The sequence below is a fragment of the Sceloporus occidentalis genome, unplaced genomic scaffold (assembly GCF_023333645.1).
Source record: "Sceloporus occidentalis isolate IW3139 unplaced genomic scaffold, rSceOcc1.0.p SCAF_3, whole genome shotgun sequence".
Lineage (NCBI taxonomy): Eukaryota > Metazoa > Chordata > Lepidosauria > Squamata > Phrynosomatidae > Sceloporus > Sceloporus occidentalis.
This window is the reverse complement of record NW_028316983.1, coordinates 249,829,804-249,851,228: the sequence shown is the minus strand read 5'-3', so window position 1 is coordinate 249,851,228 and position 21,425 is coordinate 249,829,804. Positions and strand designations below refer to the sequence as shown.

The window sequence follows — 21,425 nt, the reverse complement described above, 5'->3', positions numbered from 1 at the left end:
CTTACTGTCAGGAAGTGCCTCCTAATGTTTAGGTCCTTTTATTGCCATGGGTTATAGAGAAACAAACTCACATGCCATGCCATGCCCTCCCCCCAAAAGGGCCAGATGGGGACATGGGACTCCCCTGCATTGACCCCGAAGGTTGCTTGTTCCTGGTGTTCCTTGAACTTGCACTCCTTCCTTGCATTGCTACGGTGGTAGTCATAACGTCTGCAGAAAGAGCCAGTGGGGCAGCAGGGACACCTGTGGCAAGTATGCAAATGGTGGGAGTGGGGCAGGGTGGGGGTGCTGGCCCCAGGCCCTTGTCCCTTCAGAGAGTCTGGTACCACCATGGGCCCCAGTTAGGCACCCCAAACCCCAGCCTCCCAAAAGTCAATGCAGCAAGATGGGGTTGGACTGGGTGGCCTTGTGTAGTCTCTTCCAAGTCCAGGATGATGTTTTGCTTCTAAGACCAAGCCAGCGAGGCCAGGGGGTCAAGGTTGGAGGGGGAAGAAGGCCCAGCGCACGATGGGGGGAGGTCTCCGTCCCACCAGAGCTGCCTTTGCTGCCAGGGGTGCAGGGAACTCTGGGCAGATCCAGGCCTCTCTGGGGCTGGACAGGATGCCAAAAGTAGAAGGTGGGCTCCTCAGGTGGATCTGCCTGAATGCCCATAGGAAGAAATGCAGCCAGCGTCCTCTTTCTGCAAGGGAAGTGACCCCCACCTTCCCATCACTGCTGGACTGCTGCCTCCCTGGCCAGCCCCAGCTGCGGAGGGGTCAGGAGTCAGAGCTCAGTGTCCCAAAGCTCTCTTCCTGTGCTGGGACCCCCCCTGCCTCCCCATGATCAGCTAGCCCTCAGGGAGCCCCCTCCCCATACAGCCCTCTGGCCCCCTCACTTGGCCCTCCCCCCTTGCAGCCCCCCACCTCCAATGGGCACTTTGTTGGTTGCCCCCCCGCCAGGTGCAGGGGCTTCTGGGGAGCAGGAGGCCTCTCTGCCCCACTGCCTGCCCCTTGGCAGAGGATCCCCCACCAGGCAGCTAGCCCACTTTCTGCTCAGGCCCCTGGACAACCGTGGTGGTCACTGTGATCTCACTGACTGTCACTCGCCCAGCATTCTGTGCCTCCCTCTCCGGAGCGAGGAAGAGGTCATGCACAGAGGCCCCCCGGGGCCCAAAGACCAGGCTGGGGGGAACTTCGGGGGTCCAGGGGCTGAAGAGGTGGGGCAGGCTGGGGCAGCTGCGTGGCTTGTGGGCCTCAGCTATGAGGGTAGCGAGGATGGAGGCTGCCTCCGGCGCACTGAGTGCCCCTGTGATGTACCGGGCCAGGAGGTCCTGCCGTTTGGCCTCGGAGACCTCGGCAGAGAACAACAGCTCCCACATGGAGACCCCTTGGCCCAGGAATTTGGCTCCTGGGCGCACAGAAGAGCAGGAGGAGGAGGCGGTGGTCTCCAGAGAGGCGCCCACCCTCCCCTCTGCCCTCCCTATGGCTGGGCTGGCATGGAGGTTCCCACCCTGGCCTTCCCTGGCCTTCTCTCCAGCCAGGTTAGTCACCACCGTGGTGGCCACTGTTTCTGTCTGGTCAGCTGTGAGTATCCCGATCCGGTACAGCTTCAAGACCTCCTTCCTCTTCTTCTCCGGGAAGTACTTGGAGTGGAGCAGATCCCAGATGGAGACCTTCTGCCCGCAGAACTCACCAACGGGCACTGAGACCATCCTGGCCTTCAAGATGCCGTCCTTTTTGTCATCCTCTTCATCATCGTCATCATCGTCCTCCTCCTCCTCCTCCTCTTCCTCCCACGAGGAAGTTGTGAGAGGGCCAGGTACCTCATGGGCTGTGGGGGCCCCTGCACTGGTGCTGGCACTGGAACTAGCACTAGCACTGGTGCTGGCACTGGGTTTGGTAGGTGTTAGTTCCAGGGAGTGGAAGAGGTCATGCAGCGAGGCCAGGATGGTGAGCAAGGAGGCCAGTTCCTGGGCGCTGAACTTGCCCTCACGGTGCTTCCGCAAGAGCTCTTCCCCTTTCATCCGGGTCAGGTATGGGGAGAAGAGGAGGTCCCAGACGGACAGCTGCTGGCCCTGGTGCTCTCCGGCCGGTAGGGTGATGGTTTTGGCCTTCAGCAGTGCATCAGTGGGATGCCCAGCGGGGAGACCCTCTGCAGCCTCTGCCTCCTTGGGCTGGACTGACTCTTGACCATGGCTCTTCGCTCTCACAAGGAACTTTCTCTTCCCGGCCTCTGCTTTCTCCAGTGTCCCGCTGATGGCAGTTGCCATCTGCCCAGGGGTCAGCCTGCCTGTCCGGTAGAGCTCCACCAGCTCCTCCCGCTTCTCCCGGGGGAAATACTTAGAGTAGAGCACATCCAGAGCAGGCATGCTCTGCCCTTGGAACTCCCCAAAGGCCAGTGGGATCTGGATCAGCTTCAAGGACTGCCTCAGCTGGGCCTCCCCAGGGAGCTCACTGACCTTTCCCTCCCAGGTGGTGTTTGCCATGCTCTCTACTGCTGCCACTTTGGCTGCCTCCTCCTCCGCTTTGGCCACAATGGCCGTGACCACACTCTCCATCTGGTCAGTGGTGAGGATGCCAGATTTGTAGAGTTTCAGGAGCTCCTTCCGCTTGCCTTTGGGGATATACTTGCAGTGAAGCAGGTCCCACACAGTGACCTTCTGACCATGGAACCCGCCTGCCGAGATGGTGGTCACCTGGGACTTCAGAGCCTTCTCCGTCCCCTTGCGCCTGGGCATGGGCTTGCTGCTTTCCACCTCTGGTACAGGGTTCCCCTCTTCCCCGGCCTTGGCCTCTGCCTCAGCGACCATGGCATCCAGGGCCTGAGTGAGGTCTGGCAGGGTGATGCTCCCAGACTTGTACTGGCGCAGGAGCTCCTGGCGCTTGTGCCGCGGGACATAGCGGGAGAAGATCAGGTCCCACACAGAGACCTCCTGGCTGCAGAAGACCCTTGCAGGCACCCGGGCAACTGCCTCCTTCAGGCACTGGCGCCGGCCCTCGTCCAGGTGGATGGTTCCCTTGTCAGCCACCGGCAGCATCAGCAGGCCTGTCTCAGGGTCTGGGAGGCACCGTGGGAGCAGCTGCTGGTAAGAGAGGTTCTCACGGGCATTGGGATCGAAGCAGCGCTTGGCGTGGGCCTTGGGGTCGGAGAGGAGACGGAAGGTCTCGCCATCCAGGTAGCCCCACTGGTAGGCCACCTCCGGGGGAAGGCGGTGGCTGTGCAGCGGGTGGATGAGGCCCCCTGTGGCCACTTGGGCCTCCAGCAGGCGGAAGGCATGCTCCTGGATGAGAAGGCCCTTCCTCATGGCCTGGAAGAGGGAGAGCTTGCTCCCCGTGTAGGGGTCAGTGTAGCCGGTCACGGCCTTCTCAGCCACAAGCAGCGTGTTGAAGAGCTCCCGGTCCACTAGGCCAGCATTGGTGGCGTCCCTGACGGAGAGCAGCCGGTTCTTGGCCACGTCCACGATGTAGCCAGAGGCTGCCTGGTGCTCCAGCAAGGCCAGTCCAGTCCCGTGGGTCAGGAGGCCCCGGTGTGTCGCCTGCCGGATGCTCAGCCTCTCCCGGCCAGGATCCTTCAGGACCCCTGCGATCACCTGCTCCTCACCAGGGCTGGCTGGGGCTGGAAGGGGCCAGCGGGGTTCCTCACGTACCTGCATGATGGGGGTGCCTTCGTCCATGGGGCCCCTGGGGGCAAGGCGCTTCTCTTGAGGCATTGGATGGTGTAGGCAAAAGGCCTCCTGGAGGGTCTTCGGGGATCACACTGGGTTGTCAAGTGATTCTCTGGGGGAAGTAGAGAGAGGCAGCTTAATTAGACACAGGTGGTCACAGATCTCCGGACCCTGCCTGATAGGGATGCCTACTGGTTGGGTCTGTCTTCCTGGGGGAAGACACACTGGAGATTCAGCCAAGGGGGCCATGGCAGGCCACGGGTCCTCTCCCATAAACATGTCTTTGGCATATGCCTCTAGGTCACCCAGCCTTCCGTGCCCATCCACTGTTCCTCTGCCCCAAGAAGTCCCAGGGAAACACAGGAAAGTGATGCGTAACGCTTGGACCCCCCATAAAATCTGCCCTGGACTCCATCTCAGGAGAGGCAGGAAATGCATAAAATGCAGGAAAAGTACAGAAAATACCTTGCAGATGAAGTGGAGAGCAGCTGACCAACAAAGGCCCCACCTGGAGGCATCTCCCTTCCTCTTTCCTGCTCCCCACATGCCTCCCTGGTGGCTCTGGGGCAACTGACTCCACCAAGATCATCCCAGGACCCCTGTTGCCTTCCTCAGGACCCACCATTGGGCACCTGTCTTCCTCTGCCACCAAACTGCTAGTGCCCACTTGCTCTTTTGCTGGCACTCCTGGCCATGCACTCAGCAGCAGTGGACAGGCAGCCTGCCCGACATGCCCAAGGCCTCCCACCCTCCACCTCTGGGAAGAGTCTACCCTTCAAAGGGGATGCTGGGAACCAAAACCCCTGACTGGGGAAGGAAGAGGCTGGGAAAGCACCTGCCCACCCTACCCCTGTTATGTGCAAGTGGCTGGGACTGACTGGGCCAGGTCCCCCACCCCCCAGTCAGAGCCATCCAAGGGACAATCTTGGCATGACTGAGCTGCTCAAATCTGTCTGGAAAGGTGAGGGTGCTGTCCAGACAGGTGAGTCTCTGATCCTGCAAAGCCATCCTGGAGTGACTTTCTCTGGCCAGGATGGGAGTGCCAGTCCAGAGTCAGACGACTCCAGCTGCCAGCCCAAGGAGGATGCCCTCTTTGTGCCTGGTCAGCCAACCTGCTCAGGCATGTGACCTGGCCTTTGCCCTCTGGCTGGGAAACCTGTTGTGCAGAGAGGCTGCCTGGCAGGTGCTGTCCTAGGCTCATACGCCTGGTTGCTCTAATTGCTGCCTTGGGGGGCAGGATGCGCCTGAGTGTCTGACAGGTCCAGTCGGGAGATTATCCTGCTCAACAAGGAAAGGGGCCCCTTTGTTGGGTGAGACGGTGCCCCACATTTGGCACGTGCAATGGAGTCATGGTCTTGGTATGATAGCCCCTGGGGGTAAGGGCAAAGTACCTGAGCTGGTCCATTCCAGGCATTAGGAGCCACACTTGATGCCAGCCCCAAAAGAAGGGGGGCACCTACCCAAGTGTGCCCCTCCTTGGCTCTGGCACTCCCACATCCCTCCTCCCCCCTGGCCCTTCTGTGGGCAGAGCCCTCCATGTGCTCATGCTCTCACACACAGCCCATTCTGCAGCCCCTGTGGGGTCACCCAAGGGTCCCAGGGAATTTGCAGGGTCCTCCGAACCATTCCAGACCTCTTGGGCTACAGGCCCATCCAGCCCCACACGACCCCACAGAAAGGAAGGCAGGTTCTGGGGAGTGACAGACTCCAGGGCTCATCATCCATCACCACCACCACCATCATCACCATGTAGAAGCTTGTGGGACTCCGGCCTGGCCTCTTCCTTGCCGGCCCTGCCTCCCTTCATCTTGGGGCCAGCTAGCCACAAAACAAGTTCTGCTTGCCCTCCCGCTCTGGCCAATTATCTTGTTTTGGGGAAGAGAGGGCCAGGAAAGAGGCCCAGGGCAGAGGGTGACTGGTCAGCTGGCCAGCCTAATTGCCACCTGCCCAGTCTGGTTCAATGGCCAGGTGCCCCAGGAGCCCTCCAGGCAGGAAGGAAGGAAGGAAGGAAAGAAAGAAAGAAAGAAAGAAAGAAAGAAAGAAAGAAAGAAAGAGGAGGCCTCCGCCTGATGCAGCTTCGCCACTTGGAAATGACACACACAGTTCCAGGAGCCCAAGGGGGCCGCTCCTCCTCGGAAGCCCAAATTGCCCCATGCCTCTTGGGGCCAATTTGCCTCATTAGCAGCCTGCCCTTCCTTCCGCTTGTTTGGGATAATTGGTGAGGGGACGGCGTGGGCTCCATGGCCTTGCAGGGCATTGGACCACTGTCTTTGACCTGCTTGCTTTGGGCCCAATGGGGGAGGGGAGCAGGGAATGGGCAAGGGGCCCAGCTGCTCTGAGGGTAAGCTTGACTTCTCCTGGGGGCCCTATATCATCTCATCCCGCCTTGAAAGTCCCTTTACCAGGCAGAGCGCCCAGGACTATGGCTCTGGCAGAAGATTGGCCAATGGACCAAGGGGCTGGGCAATGCCACCCTTGACCTTGGTGGATGCCTTCCACCTCAACCTCACCCTCCATGCCATCCAGTTGTCCTGCAAACTCCCTGCGTTCAGCAGTGGTGGTGCCGCTCCAGCAATCGCCACGCTCCTGCTGGGTCCGGATCTTTGTGGCAAGGCCCCAATTCTCCCCACTCTTATTCTGAGCCTTCCTCTGGAGGTGCCCAAGGCATCTCCTGCTGGCTCAGACCTGGTTTGGGAAGGTGCATGAGGCAGGAGGCAGGAAGGCACTGGGGGCCAGTGTTGCCAATTTCCAGGGAATTCCCAGGAATCTGGAAATTTCATTGACTTCTTTCTGGGGATTTTGAGTGAACAATAATAATAAATATTGGGGAATTCCGGGGATTTTGGTAAAACAGTCCAGGGAATATCTTTGAGGCTTGTTGGCAACACTGCTGGGGGCCCAGATGTTGGAGGGGACTCATCTGGCAGCAGCCCTCCCCATTTGAACCTGGGAAGAGAGGAAGGGGCCTCGCCCTGGACCAGAGCAGAGCCCCCCAGACTGACCTCCTCCTCTCCATGGGCCTAAAGCCCCCAGACTGGAGGATGTGGGACGCAAGGGAGCCCCCTCCCACTGCTCTCTTCCATCAGCTGGAGGCATTTGGGGGGCAACTATGGAAGGGAGAAAAAGCCCCCCTTTGGCAACTCTGGGAAGAACCGTTTCCTCCCCTGCCCCCTCCCCACTTCTAGCATTTTGAGAACTTCCAAAATACCACTGTGGGGCCCCCTCAGTGCCCCCCAGGCCAGTCTGGGAGGCTTCGGGGGTCTCTGAAATGCGCTGAGTGATCATCTCCCCTTCTCTGGTGGTCTCTGAGGGGGCCACTGGGGGTCTCAGAGAACAGCTGCCCCCTGACCCTTTGCCCAGGACCCCTTGGTGCAGGTGGGGCTGCCCCTCCTGCAGGGACACTGCCTGCCCACCTTCCTACCTGTGAACTGGGGAGCGCTGCTCTGGTCCTCTGCTGCTCTGGCTCTGGCTCTTGGTTGACACCTGTGCCTCTGACTGTCCGGCCGGGATGCAGCTGCCTCCATTTAAGCGTCCGTCCAGCCATGGTCTCCCCGCCCTCCTGGGATGACACACCGGCTCAGCCTCAGGCGCCCAGCGGCACAAACCTCTCCGCTTGCCTGCCTGCCTATCTGCCTATCTGCCTCCTGAGGTCCCAGGGTCTCTTTGAACCTCTTTGCATTTGGAGGGCAGAGCCGCCTTTGCAAGGGGCCCCAAACACAGCGGAAACAGGGTCTAGATCCAGTTCTGAGTTCCACAATTCAAAAAGGATGTTGAAAAGCTGGAGCCATGTGTCCAAAGGAGGGCAACCAAAATGGTGAAGGGTCTGGAAACCTTATGCCTTATGAGGAACAACTGAGGGAGCTGGGGATGTTTAGCCTGGAGAAGAGAAGGTTAAGAGGTGATATGATAGCCCTGTTTAAATACTTTAAGGGATGTCACATTGAAGAGGGAGAAAGCTTATTTTCTGCTGCTCCAGAGACTAGAACTCTAAACAATTGACGCAAGCTACAGGAAAAGAGATTCCAGCTTAACATTAGGAGGAGCTTCCTGACAGTGAGAGCCATAGCAGTGGAAGGCACATGCTCCCTTGGATTGTGGTGCAGTCTCCTTCTTTGGAGGTCTTTAAGCAGAGGCTGGATGGCCATCCCTTGGGTGTGCTTTGATTGTGAGTCCCTGCATGGCAGATGAACAGGAGTTGGACTGGATGTCCTTTGGTGTCTCTGCCAACTTCTATGACACTATAATTCTAAGGAAGCATGCCTCCCTTTACGAATCTGCCCCCCACACTCACACCCTCCTGCAGCTTCCTTTGGGGGCCCTGGTGGGGTCTGCCAGCTTGGCACACAAGTCCCAATCTAGTGGCTTGACCGGAGTGTCCCCAGGCCATGGTCTTGCCACCTCAGGAGGCCAAAGCCAGTCCACAGGGAGATGCCAGGCTGACCCCGCAAGCACACTGGTCCATCAGGAACCTCCAGGTCAAATGTGGTCAGTTTCAGCATTCACTGGCCCTTGGATGCATATTTTATGGAAGAAGGCTGGCCAAAGCTAATATTTGAACCTAGGCGAATGTCCCAAACATTATCATGTCAGCTCAGTACCGATTGGCAAAGTTTGGCTGTTCCCCTACAAAACAGAAAAGTTTGGTCCTTTTTGCAGAGAACTTGGAGCAAAACACATTTTAAGGCCTGCTTCTGGCCAGACTTGGGGTCCATTTGAACCCTCAGTGAAACCAGCAGCAGCCCCTCTGGCAGCACTGGGCAGGCTCCCTCCTTGAACCAGGCAGTGCCATCCAGAAGCATGGAAGCTCCTGGGGAAAGGTTACTTTCTGGGTGTCAGATGGGAAGGGGAGCCGGGTTCAGCTCCTGCTCGGCCACCCCAAAGTTCCCCTTCCTCCTATGGGATTAGCTGTGGAGCAAAGGAAGGATCAGGGCTATGGAAGGACGGGCTGCCAACCATTATCGAGATGGCTATTTGTTTTTGGCAGGTCTGAGTTGCTCCGTCAGAAAGGGTGGTGCGGTGGCTTAAGTGCCAGACTAGGACACTGGGAGACTAGGGTCTGCCATGGGAACCCACCACCAGCTGACCCTGGTCAGGTCACACTCTCTCAACCTCCTCAGGAGAAGGCCATGGCAAACCTCCTCTGGGCAAATCTTGCCAAGGGAACCCCATGGTCACCATAACTGGAAATGCCTTGAAGGCACACAACAACAACAACAACAACAACAACAACAACAACAACAAGGTTGCTGCAGTGTCTGCAGAGGATACTGTTTATATCATGAGAAGAATAAAATGACCACTGTCAGAGCCATGGAAACTCAATGAGGGACAAGTGAGCCACTCAGAGTTGGTTTAGACAGAATTTAGAAGACAAAAGAGGGCAACGGTCACCAGAAGGACAGGGGCCAGAATCCTGGCAGAGGGCCCTCAGTCCCCCGAGGAGGACAGCGCCAAAGAGCCCTAGAGCCAGAAGGGACCCCCAACGCTCACCCAGTCCAGCCCCCTTCTGCCACGCAGGAAGACACATTCAAAGACCTCCCGGCGAAAGATGGCCCTCCGGCCTGTTTTTGTTGGTGGTGGAGCCTTGGTGATGCTGGGGTTCAATGCCTGGACTGCAGCCACTCATTCACAAACTGCAAGGTTGCGAGTTCAATACCAGCCAAAGCCTCAGGCTCAACTCAGGCTTCCATCCTTCTGTAGGCCATAAGCAGTATAGAAATGCCCTTGCTATTACTATATTGCTTCCTATTATTGTTGGTTGCCTTCACATCATTTCTGGGTTATGGAGACCCTGTCATGGGGTTTTCTGAGGCTGAGAGAGAGTGGCTTGCCCAAGGTCAGCTGGAGGGTTTCCATGGCTGAGCAGGGATTTGAACCCTGTCTCCAAAGCCATGATGCAACATTCAAACCAGGACACCATGCTGGCTCCCTGGCCTCCCTTTAAAAACAACCTCCAAGGAAGGAGGCCACCGCCATCAGAGGACATTTCTTACTAATCTTGAGGTTGAATCTCTTTTCCTGTAATTTGCATCCATTCAGACTCTGTGCTCCAGCCTCTGGAGCAGCAGATAGCAAGCTTCCTCCATCCTCAGGATGACACCCCTTGATAACACTTCCCAGAAACCTAGAATCCGAAAGTGGGAAGGCACCCCCCTCAAAGGCCATTCAACGCAACCCCTTCTTCTGCCATGCAGGAATACATGGATCCTATTGCAGGAAGGGACCCCCAAGGGCCATCCAATCCAGCCCTCCTTCTGCCATGCAGGAATACATGGATCCTATTGCAGGAAGGAACCCCCAAGGGCCATCCAATCCAGCCCCCTTCTGCCATGCAGGAATACATGGATCCTATTGCAGGAAGGGACCCCCAAGGGCCATCCAATCCAGCCCCCTTCTGCCATGCAGGAATACATGGATCCTATTGCAGGAAGGGACCCCCAAGGGCCATCCAATCCAGCCCTCCTTCTGCCATGCAGGAATACATGGATCCTATTGCAGGAAGGAACCCCCAAGGGCCATCCAATCCAGCCCCCTTCTGCCATGCAGGAATACATGGATCCTATTGCAGGAAGGGACCCCCAAGGGCCATCCAATCCAGCCCCCTTCTGCCATGCAGGAATACATGGATCCTATTGCAGGAAGGGACCCCCAAGGGCCATCCAATCCAGCCCTCCTTCTGCCATGCAGGAATACATGGATCCTATTGCAGGAAGGGACCCCCAAGGGCCATCCAATCCAGCCCTCCTTCTGCCATGCAGGAATACATGGATCCTATTGCAGGAAGGGACCCCCAAGGGCCATCAAATCCAGCCCCCTTCTGCCATGCAGGAATACATGGATCCTATTGCAGGAAGGGACCCCCAAGGGCCATCCAATCCAGCCCCCTTCTGCCATGCAGGAATACATGGATCCTATTGCAGGAAGGGACCCCCAAGGGCCATCCAATCCAGCCCCCTTCTGCCATGCAGGAATACATGGATCCTATGGCAGGAAGGGACCCCCAAGGGCCATCCAATCCAGCCCCCTTCTGCCATGCAGGAATACATGGATCCTATTGCAGGAAGGGACCCCCAAGGGCCATCCAATCCAGCCCCCTTCTGCCATGCAGGAATACATGGATCCTATTGCAGGAAGGGACCCCCAAGGGCCATCCAATCCAGCCCCCTTCTGCCATGCAGGAATACATGGATCCTATTGCAGGAAGGGACCCCCAAGGGCCATCCAATCCAGCCCCCTTCTGCCATGCAGGGATACATGGATCCTATTGCAGGAAGGGACCCCCAAGGGCCATCCAATCCAGCCCCCTTCTGCCATGCAGGAATACATGGATCCTATTGCAGGAAGGGACCCCCAAGGGCCATCCAATCCAGCCCCCTTCTGCCATGCAGGAATACATGGATCCTATTGCAGCAAGGGACCCCCAAGGGCCAGCCAGCCCACAGCCCTCCTTCTGCCATGCAGGAATACATGGATCCTATTGCAGGAAGGGACTCCCAAGGGCCATCCAATCCAGCCCCCTTCTGCCATGCAGGAATACATGGATCCTATTGCACGAAGGGACCCCCAAGGGCCATCCAATCCAGCCCCCTTCTGCCATGCAGGAATACATGGATCCTATTGCAGGAAGGGACCCCCAAGGGCCATCCAATCCAGGCCCCTTCTGCCATGCAGGAATACATGGATCCTATTGCAGGAAGGGACCCCCAAGGGCCATCCAATCCAGGCCCCTTCTGCCATGCAGGAATACATGGATCCTATTGCAGGAAGGGACCCCCAAGGGCCATCCAATCCAGGCCCCTTCTGCCATGCAGGAATACATGGATCCTATTGCAGGAAGGGACCCCCAAGGGCCATCCAATCCAGTCCTCCTTCTGCCATGCAGGAATACATGGATCCTATTGCAGGAAGGGACCCCCAAGGGCCATCCAATCCAGCCCTCCTTCTGCCATGCAGGAATACATGGATCCTATTGCAGGAAGGGACCCCCAAGGGCCATCCAATCCAGCCCTCCTTCTGCCATGCAGGAATACATGGATCCTATTGCAGGAAGGGACCCCCAAGGGCCATCCAATCCAGCCCTCCTTCTGCCATGCAGGAATACATGGATCCTATTGCAGGAAGGGACCCCCAAGGGCCATCCAAACCAGCCCCCTTCTGCCATGCAGGAATACATGGATCCTATTGCAGGAAGGGACCCCCAAGGGCCATCCAATCCAGTCCTCCTTCTGCCATGCAGGAATACATGGATCCTATTGCAGGAAGGGACCCCCAAAGGCCATCCAATCCAGCCCCCTTCTGCCATGCAGGAATACATGGATCCTATTGCAGGAAGGGACCCCCAAGGGCCATCCAAACCAGCCCCCTTCTGCCATGCAGGAATACATGGATCCTATGGCAGGAAGGGACCCCCAAGGGCCATCCAATCCAGCCCTCCTTCTGCCATGCAGGAATACATGGATCCTATTGCAGGAAGGGACCCCCAAGGGCCATCCAAACCAGCCCCCTTCTGCCATGCAGGAATACATGGATCCTATTGCAGGAAGGGACCCCCAAGGGCCATCCAATCCAGTCCTCCTTCTGCCATGCAGGAATACATGGATCCTATTGCAGGAAGGGACCCCCAAGGGCCATCCAATCCAGCCCCCTTCTGCCATGCAGGAATACATGGATCCTATTGCAGGAAGGGACCCCCAAGGGCCATCCAATCCAGCCCCCTTCTGCCATGCAGGAATACATGGATCCTATGGCAGGAAGGGACCCCCAAGGGCCATCCAATCCAGCCCTCCTTCTGCCATGCAGGAATACATGGATCCTATGGCAGGAAGGGACCCCCAAGGGCCATCCAATCCAGCCCTCCTTCTGCCATGCAGGAATACATGGATCCTATGGCAGGAAGGGACCCCCAAGGGCCATCCAATCCAGCCCTCCTTCTGCCATGCAGGAATACATGGATCCTATGGCAGGAAGGGACCCCCAAGGGCCATCCAATCCAGCCCTCCTTCTGCCATGCAGGAATACATGGATCCTATGGCAGGAAGGGACCCCCAAGGGCCATCCAATCCAGCCCTCCTTCTGCCATGCAGGAATACATGGATCCTATGGCAGGAAGGGACCCCCAAGGGCCATCCAATCCAGCCCTCCTTCTGCCATGCAGGAATACATGGATCCTATGGCAGGAAGGGACCCCCAAGGGCCATCCAATCCAGCCCTCCTTCTGCCATGCAGGAATACATGGATCCTATTGCAGGAAGGGACCCCCAAGGGCCATCCAATCCAGCCCCCTTCTGCCATGCAGGAATACATGGATCCTATGGCAGGAAGGGACCCCCAAGGGCCATCCAATCCAGCCCTCCTTCTGCCATGCAGGAATACATGGATCCTATGGCAGGAAGGGACCCCCAAGGGCCATCCAATCCAGCCCCCTTCTGCCATGCAGGAATACATGGATCCTATGGCAGGAAGGGACCCCCAAGGGCCATCCAATCCAGCCCCCTTCTGCCATGCAGGAATACATGGATCCTATGGCAGGAAGGGACTCCCAAGGGCCATCCAATCCAGCCCTCCTTCTGCCATGCAGGAATACATGGATCCTATTGCAGGAAGGGACCCCCAAGGGCCATCCTATCCAGCCCCCTTCTGCCATGCAGGAATACATGGATCCTATTGCAGGAAGGGACCCCCAAGGGCCATCCAATCCAGCCCTCCTTCTGCCATGCAGGAATACATGGATCCTATTGCAGGAAGGGACCCCCAAGGGCCATCCAATCCAGCCCTCCTTCTGCCATGCAGGAATACATGGATCCTATTGCAGGAAGGGACCCCCAAGGGCCATCCAATCCAGCCCCCTTCTGCCATGCAGGAATACATGGATCCTATTGCAGGAAGGGACCCCCAAGGGCCATCCAATCCAGCCCCCTTCTGCCATGCAGGAATACATGGATCCTATTGCAGGAAGGGACCCCCAAGGGCCAGCCAGCCCACAGCCCTCCTTCTGCAAGTGAGGCTCCAGCTGCAAGACCCCTCCCTCCCTCCCCACTTTGGGCAGTCGGAAAGACTGGGAAGAGGGGAGCAGGCTTCCCCTCTGCGGCCCCAGTCCCTCTCCCGCCTCTAGGCCTTGGCCCCCCAGCCAGGCCCCCGGCCCAGACTGCCCCAGGCCAGGACCCCCAGCAGTAGGAAGGGGCGGGGCTAAGGAGAGTCCGAAGCCCCGCCCCTCGGAGGGGCTCTGAGCCAGGCTGCCCTCTGCCGCCCCCTGCTGGAGGACGAGGCAACGGCGCCGGCGCAGCTGCAATGGAGCCAGGGAGTCGGGGGCGTCCGGGGGGGTTCGCAGTGACGTCACTGGGGGCGGGGCGGGGCGGGGCGGGGGGCGGGAGACCCTGAAAGGACTAATGTCGCCGCCGGTCTCTCTGAAAGGCTTGAAGGCGAGATGGCGGGAGTGTGGGAGGAAGCAGGGCCCTTTGGGTTGAGATGCAATACGTTCCCTCTGGACCCAGTCTTCCCGAGGGAAGGAGGCCATGGATTTAGAAGGGACTCTGCCGCATGGAGCGGGGCCTGAGGACGAGGACTGGCCCGGGCGGGGCATTCGGGGGAGAAGGCCCAGAGAACGAGGCCTTTCTGGGGCCAACCCGAATGCAGAAGGACGGGGGGCGGGGGGGGGCAAGGCTTTCCGAAGCCCCAGCGGCCTCTTCTGCTTCCTCGGGCAAAGAGCCTGGGAGGCCTAGGCCTGGGTCTGGCTGCTCCTCTCTGCAGCAGGCCATGGCTCACTGGGAGGCTCTCCAGGCCCAGGACACTTCTTCATGTCCCCCGGATGGAGCCCAGCATCAGGCCTCCTCCTCCTCCTCCTCCTCCTCCTCCCTTTGCTGCTATGGCTGCTATGGAGGAAGAGGGCCCTGGGTTTCTCAAGAAGGCTCCAGAGGGAAAGCATGCCAAGCATCCCAACAGGAGGCGGAAAGGAGGGCAGAAAAGCATCCCTAACCTGGATTCTGTCTGGAGGGGGGCAGCCTGGGCCCCCTCCCCTGCCCCCCTCAGTCACACACACTCCTGGGTCTCCTCTTTGGGGTGCAGTTCCCTTCCCTGAGAAAGGCCCCAGCCCCTCCGCAGAAGAGAGCCCCTTAAGAGCCCCTGACCCCCCGACCTCCCAAGGGAGAAAGAAAGAAAGAAAGAAAGAAAGAAAGAAAGAAAGAAAGAAAGGGTGCGCCAGGCAAGGCTTCTTCTGCCTGCCTTCCTTCCTTCTTTCCAGTTGCCCCAGGGCTGCTTACTGGGCAAACTGGCCCAACCGGCCCATCCCTCTGAGGCTGTGGGTCTGGTGCAGCTGTTGCTGTTATCACTGTTGTTGTTGTTGTCGTCATTGTGGCCTCCCCGCCTTCCGGCAGGGATTCGAACCCTAGTCCCCAAGAGACCTGGACCCCACAAAGGACGCCAGGCCACATGGCTCCAAGGGATCCTGTGGCAAGATCTGTGTCCCTTGCCTTCCGCTGAGGCTGAGAGAGTGTGACTTGCAGAAGTCGACTGAAGCATAGGAAAGCTCATGCTGCCAACTCCTTTCTCTCAGTGAGTCTCAAAGGTGCTACAAGATCTCTCTTCATACTGAGTCTACAGACTAACACGGCTATACCTTTGAATTGCCCAAGGCTGGTGGGGATTCGAACCCAGGTCCCTGGAGACCAACAGGCCCAGCACTGCGCCTCTCTGGCATTGCTTGCTTGCAAGGCTATTCTGGGCATTGGGGCAGCCATAGGGCAGAGAGGGCCTGGGCAGGGTGACCAGATGTCCTCCTAACTACAAAGGAGGACAAGGCACTGTAGAATGGTGTTAGAGGAAAATGGAGGACATCCCCAAATAAAAGCTAAAACATAAACTCATGCTTCTTAGTCAAGCTCAAAATGGAGGATGTTTTGGACATCTCTTCTGGAATGGGCAGAAGGTTGAAATGTAGGACATGTCCTGGAAAAGGAGGACCTGTGGTCGCCCTGGGCCAAGGGTGCTTTGGGAGTGGAGGCCGGGGGGCTTAGGAGACCACCCACAAAACCCCAGTTGCTTTTGCAAAAGAGGAAGCTAAGGAGTTACTTTCTTACAACTGCACATGTCCTGGCAAAGAACTACTTTTGGGGTAATAACAGTAACGGAGTAACTTGTGACAAAGTAACTTTCCAAGATCCAGGAGAGGAGCTTTGCCCGGTTCCTGGCCTGACCCTGCAGCCTGCCCATGGGGAGCCTGTGGGGGTCTTGTGTGGGGCTCTGTGGGTCCACTAGGCAGGAGGTGCCCCCTTCAAGGGCAGCCTGGGGCTGAGGCTCCAGGAGGCCACCCTTTGGCCACTCTGAGTAGCCACTACTCCTTCCAGCCGCTTGCCAGGGGCTGGCTCTGGGGCTGCTGTTCTGGGAGAGAGATGCCATGCGCAGACATGTGGGGCACACGACCCTCCTCCCCACCCCATTGGTGCTCTAAGCCAGGGGTTGGCAACCTACGGCCCACGGGCCAGATTCAGCCCGGCGAGGCCTTGGGACCAGCTCCAGCCCGGTCCTGCCACTGATTGCCACCCCCGCCACAGCTTCCACGCCGCTCTGGGCGCCATTTTGAGTTTGGCCCCCCAGTTGTCTGAGGGACAGCAACCCGGCCCCCGGCTCAAAAAGGTTGCCTACCCCTGCTCTAAGCAGAGGAAGGGGCTCCCCAGAGGACCCCTCCCCAATCCTACTTGAGGCCCCATGGCTCCCTCCCAGCAGTGGCACATTGCGAGTGGCGCCTTCTTCCTCCAAAGAGGCATGGCACAACACATGGCCCTCCTCTCCTGCCAGGGCAGGGGGCCACAGCCACAGGAGGCCTTGGGTTCAGGAACCCCCTCCTGCCCCACAGGACCCTCCCCTCCTGCCCCCAAAGCTAGCACAGTGGCTCATGGTGAAGGTGCCATTCCATTTCTGCCCTCTGATCATGTCCCTTGGGCTTCTTTTCTTCCCTCATCATGGAGCAGGGGGGGCATTCTGGAGAAGGGACCCTCTGGGCCTCTGGTTTTGGAGTTCCAGTTCCCGGCCTGGGTCACAGGGGTCATGTGCCACCACAGACCCCCCCCCCCCCAGGGTCCCCAGGAGAAGAGGCCTCCATGCCAGCTCCCCACCCGGAGCAGCCATCTTCGATTTCTCCCCCTCCTCAATTCCTCTTATGACCCTCTCCCCAAATAAACACTCCAGAAATCCCGCTCCCCATTGGAAAGACCTGGCAACTTGTGAGAGTAGCCCAGGCTGGCCACCCAGCACCCAATTTGGCGCCATTTCCTAGATTGCGCCATTTCCTAGACTGTGGGTGAGAGGGGTCATCCTCTGGCCTTGAGCAATTGTGAGACACCCCCCCACACACACACCTCCCTAGACCACCATTGGCAGGAGGTTCCTGGGGGGACCCATTAAAGCCAAAGGGAAGCCTGGGGGAGGGGTTGGGAATGACCCTGTGGGGGAGGACAGGGCAAAGGGGGGCTACCATTCACATTTAGTACCACTCTGGGTAGTGTAAAGGGAATGGGGGGGGGCTGCCTCCAGCATCAAATAAGTGTGTACATGTGTGTAGGGGGGGGAGGTTTGAGGGGCTTGATCCAGCTCCCCTTCCCTTTCCCCCTGGAAGCTCCATCCCTCTTGGTGGACCAGGCCAGCCTTCACCCCATGGGGCAGAAGACCCCCGCCTGACTGTATGCGTGGAGATGGTGCCCCTGATAGAATGATGGCATCCTAGTTGCAAGAGACCCTCAGGGGCCCGCCAGTCCAGCCCCCTTCTCCTGCCATGCCCCCCCAGGACAAGTGGCCACCCGGCCTCTGCTTAGAAACAGCCTCCAAAGAAGGGCACTGTTGCTCTCTGAGGAAGCCCAGTGTTCCACTGTTGACCCCTCTGCACAACCAAACCCTTTGGAAGCTGTCTTCCACCGGTCCTGCTTTGGGGAGGGGGCCGCATCCCATAGCCAGCCCCAGGGGACGGCAGAACCGGCCGTGGGAACATCTGGGCAGAGTTATTTGCTGAGGGGCCCAGTTCGACCACTTCAGATTGTGTGGAGATTATCACATGGGGAAAAGGGGGGCATTTATGGATGTGTCTGAAACGCAACTGTGATATTACATGCTACTCACGCAAATACTCAACTGTGCGAAACTATTGAGCATGATAGCACTAGCGTTGCTTTTTATTTACATGGCTGTGATTATTGCTGAATTGGCCCTGGTGTGATAATCCCCTTTAGAGTTGGAAGAGCCCCCGGGTCTCTGCATTACATTGTTCCTTTTAAGCCTGTGGTCTATTAAGACCCCTAGATCCCTTTCACACACGCTGCTGTCAAGCCAGACGTCACCCGTCCTATACTTATTTCATTTTTCCTGCCAAAGTGTAATGTGGGTGTATATGGCTCCCAGTGTAATGCCTGGCATTTCTCCTTGATAAGTATGGCCCCATCCCTTCATGCAAGTCCTTGATAAAGATGTTGAACAGCAGACTGGGCCCAGGACAGAGCCCCACTGGACACCCCTCTGGTCACTTCCCTCCAGGATGAAGGAGAAGAGGAGCCATGGCTGAGCAGCCTTTGGGTTCGGCCGGTCAACCAATGACAAATCCATCTAACAGTTGCCTTTTCTAACCTGTATTTTCCAAGCTTGTTTGCAAGAATGTCATGGGGGACCTTGTCAAAGGCCTTACTGAAATCAAGATAACTATATCCACAGCATTCCCTTCAGTATTTCTCTAAGTTGACTGAAATCAGCTCTCCCACCTGGAATAATCCTGTGTCCAGTTCTGGGCATCACAATTCAAAAAGGATGTTGAGAAACTGGAGCACATCCAAAGGGGAACCACCAAAATGGTGAAGGGTCTGGAAACCATGAAGCCCTATGAGGAGAGACTCAGGGAACTGCTGGGGATGTTTACCTGGAGAAGAGAAGGTTAAGAGGTGACATGATGGCCCTGTTTAAGTATTTGAAGGGATGTCACACTGAGGAGGGAACAAGCTTGTTTCCTGCTGCTCCAGAGAACAGGCCCTGGAGCAAGGGATGCAAGCTCCAGGAAAATAGATTCCAGATCAACATTAGGAAGAACTTCCTGACAGTAAGAGCTGTCCGACAGAGGAACGCACTCCTACCTCAGAGATCATAGTGGAGTCTCCCTCCTTGGAGGTCTTTATGCAGAGGCTGGATGGCCTTCTGTCAATGGGGATGCTTTGATGGAGAGTTCCTGCATGGCAGAATGGGGTTGGACTGGATCAGGGCCCTTGCGGTCTCTTCCAACTCTAGGATTCTATTATTCAAGCATGCGTGTCTGACTATGCCTGGCTTCTCCTTTCCATTGTATAACAAACTCCAGGAGAACATGGTCACTTCCACCTTAGGATCCCACCACTTGCACTCTGTTAACCAAGTCATCCTTGGTGGTTAGGATCATTTCTAAAATGGCTGACCCCCTTATTGTCTTGTCTACCTTTTGGATAATCAAATTGTCTTCCAGGCAAGTGAGGAATTTCCTGGACCTTAAATTTTGGGTTGCGCCTGACTCCCAGCAAATGTCAGGATAGCTGAAGTCACCCATCACTGCCACATCTCTCCTGTCTGAACATGTGCTCCTCCGTTCCAGCTTGAAGGCATCATCATCATCCAAGTCCTCTGTTTTGCTTCTGGGTCTGTAGTGGACCCACCCCCCAACGCCACTGCTGCCACATCCCTGAACTTTTGGGCACATGCTCTCAGCCTGGCTTCCATCCCTGGGTCTCTTCGCGGGAGTAAACACCCTTGAGGCCTGCTGCTACTCCACCTCCTTTCCTGCTTGCCCTCCTCCTCTGAAAGAGGCCATACCCTTCTATTACTGCATTCCGATCCCAAGAGTCATCCCACCAGGTTTCAATGATGCCTATTAGGCCCTATTTGCTTTGCTGTGTTGAGCGTTTGTCCTGAATCACGCACCCAGTATTTGTGCGCCACTGAGTCACAACAGCCCCACTTCCCAACACACATACACGCACATGTCTGTGATTCAGCCACAAGCAACATGCCCCCGGTTTATGGGGCTATTACCCCCCAAACACACCTGGCGCAGCCACTTTGCCTGGATGCAACCATTGGAGCCAGACCAACATGTACACACACCAGAGAAATCACCCAGTTTGGCACCACTTTAATTCTTTGTCTGGCTCAAGGCTATGGAATTCTGGGAGCTCCACTCTGGGCCCACAACAAACTTCAACTCCCAGAATTCCATACCCTTCAGCCAGGGCAGTTAAAGCGGTGCCAAATTGGGTTATTTCTCCAGTGTGGATACAGTCTGGGATATCAGTCTGCATACTGTGAAAGCAGTATGTGCAAGAAGAATCTATGGGTCCTAGTGGCCACAGTGTGATGTGGCAGCCAAAAGGGGCCAATGTGATTCTGGGAGGCAATTGCCCCGCTCATGTTCTGCTTTGGCCAGACCTCACCCAGAGTCATCCTGCGTCCAGTTTTGGGACCCACAACTCAAGGATGATGGATGAGCTGGAACGCGTCCAGAGAAAGAAAAACAAGAAGATCAAAGGTCCGGAAACCCCTTATGGAAACCATAAAAGCCGTTTGACAGTGGACTGGACTGCCTTGGAAGGCGGTAATCTTTCCTTGCCTGGCCGTCCTTAAACAGAGGTTGGGTGGCCCGCCTTACAAGGTCGATTTAGTTGTGTATTCCTGCATGGCAGGAGGTTTGACTAGATGCCCTTTTGCATCCCTTCCAATTTCTGAATTCCATGGTTCTCTGAGATGGCTTTCCACTCCAGCCACCTTTCTCTCTCTTCTGGAGCTTTTAATTGGAATATTTTCTTTTTTGCACATTTTAAGAATTACTTTCTGTTTTAAGTCTTTTATTCAAGCACTCTTAGGAGGGGTTTAGGCTGAAAGATGGCCTAGAAATACCTAAATGACTGAATTAGTCAGCTCTCCTCTTCTGGAGAATCCAGGGATAGCCCTGCCCCATTCTCCCCAATGGCGATGTGTGCATGTGGCCACGCCAACGCCACCATGTGTGCATCACACCACCATTGGTCATAGAACCATAGAGTTGGAAGAGACCCCCAAGAAGGGCCCTGATCCAATCCAACCCCTTTCTTCTGCCATGCAGGAACTCTCAATCAAAGCAGGCCCATTGAGAGATGGCCACCCTGCCTCTGTTTCAAGACCTCCAAGGAAGGAAGTCCCATAGATTTTGTCATCCATGGGGAACAGAACTCCAGAGAGTGTAAGTAAAAGTCTCCTGTCTCCTGATCATGGGAGGGAGGGACCTGCCTCGGCTCAGGCCAAACTTCAACAAAACCAGAGTCAAAAAGAGGTGGAAAGGTTTTTTATTGACAGCAGAAGAAGTCCAGTAGTGTTGGTCCACCGCCAAGCTGGCTCTTCTAGAGAGAGGGGGAAGCCACGTCCAGCGGCCTGAGAGCTCCAGGCAGGACTTTGGACTCACACCAGGTGAATGACCCATGATAGAGTGGAAGCCCCCTTCAGGCCTGCCTCCAGATGAAGGGACTCCCACAGGTCCTGGGCATTGTTATACGCTGCCTGGCAGAAGCGGGCAGGGCTGGGTGGCCCTTTTGGGGTCTAGGATTCCAGCCCTCCAGCTGGGCAGCTGTCCACTGAGAAGGGGCTGGCCAGAAGTGAGGAAGGGAGAGACCCAGGGAGTGCTGGAGGCCACTGACCGCTTCCTTTCTCCTCTTGCTTCAGAGGCCATGACTGCTGCCAGGCGGGAAATACAAGCATTTCCCAGGAAGCTACTGAGAAATCTGCCAAGATTGAGCGCATGGCACATGAGGAGCAGACC

At 56.9% G+C, this 21,425-nt stretch overlaps 1 protein-coding gene across 1 annotated transcript in view; it reads right to left on the bottom strand.

Annotated features, from left to right (window-relative positions):
- Positions 1-1,015: 1,015 nt before the first annotated feature.
- Positions 1,016-21,425, bottom strand: part of EPPK1 (epiplakin 1) — a 38,996-nt gene continuing 18,586 nt past the window's right edge. The window contains exons 2-3 of the mRNA XM_089518419.1: positions 1,858-3,659; positions 1,016-1,821 (exon numbers count right to left, since the gene is read on the bottom strand). Coding sequence (XP_089374545.1) covers positions 1,016-1,821; positions 1,858-3,659 — 2,608 coding nt within the window. The remainder of the gene's footprint in view (positions 1,822-1,857; positions 3,660-21,425) is intronic.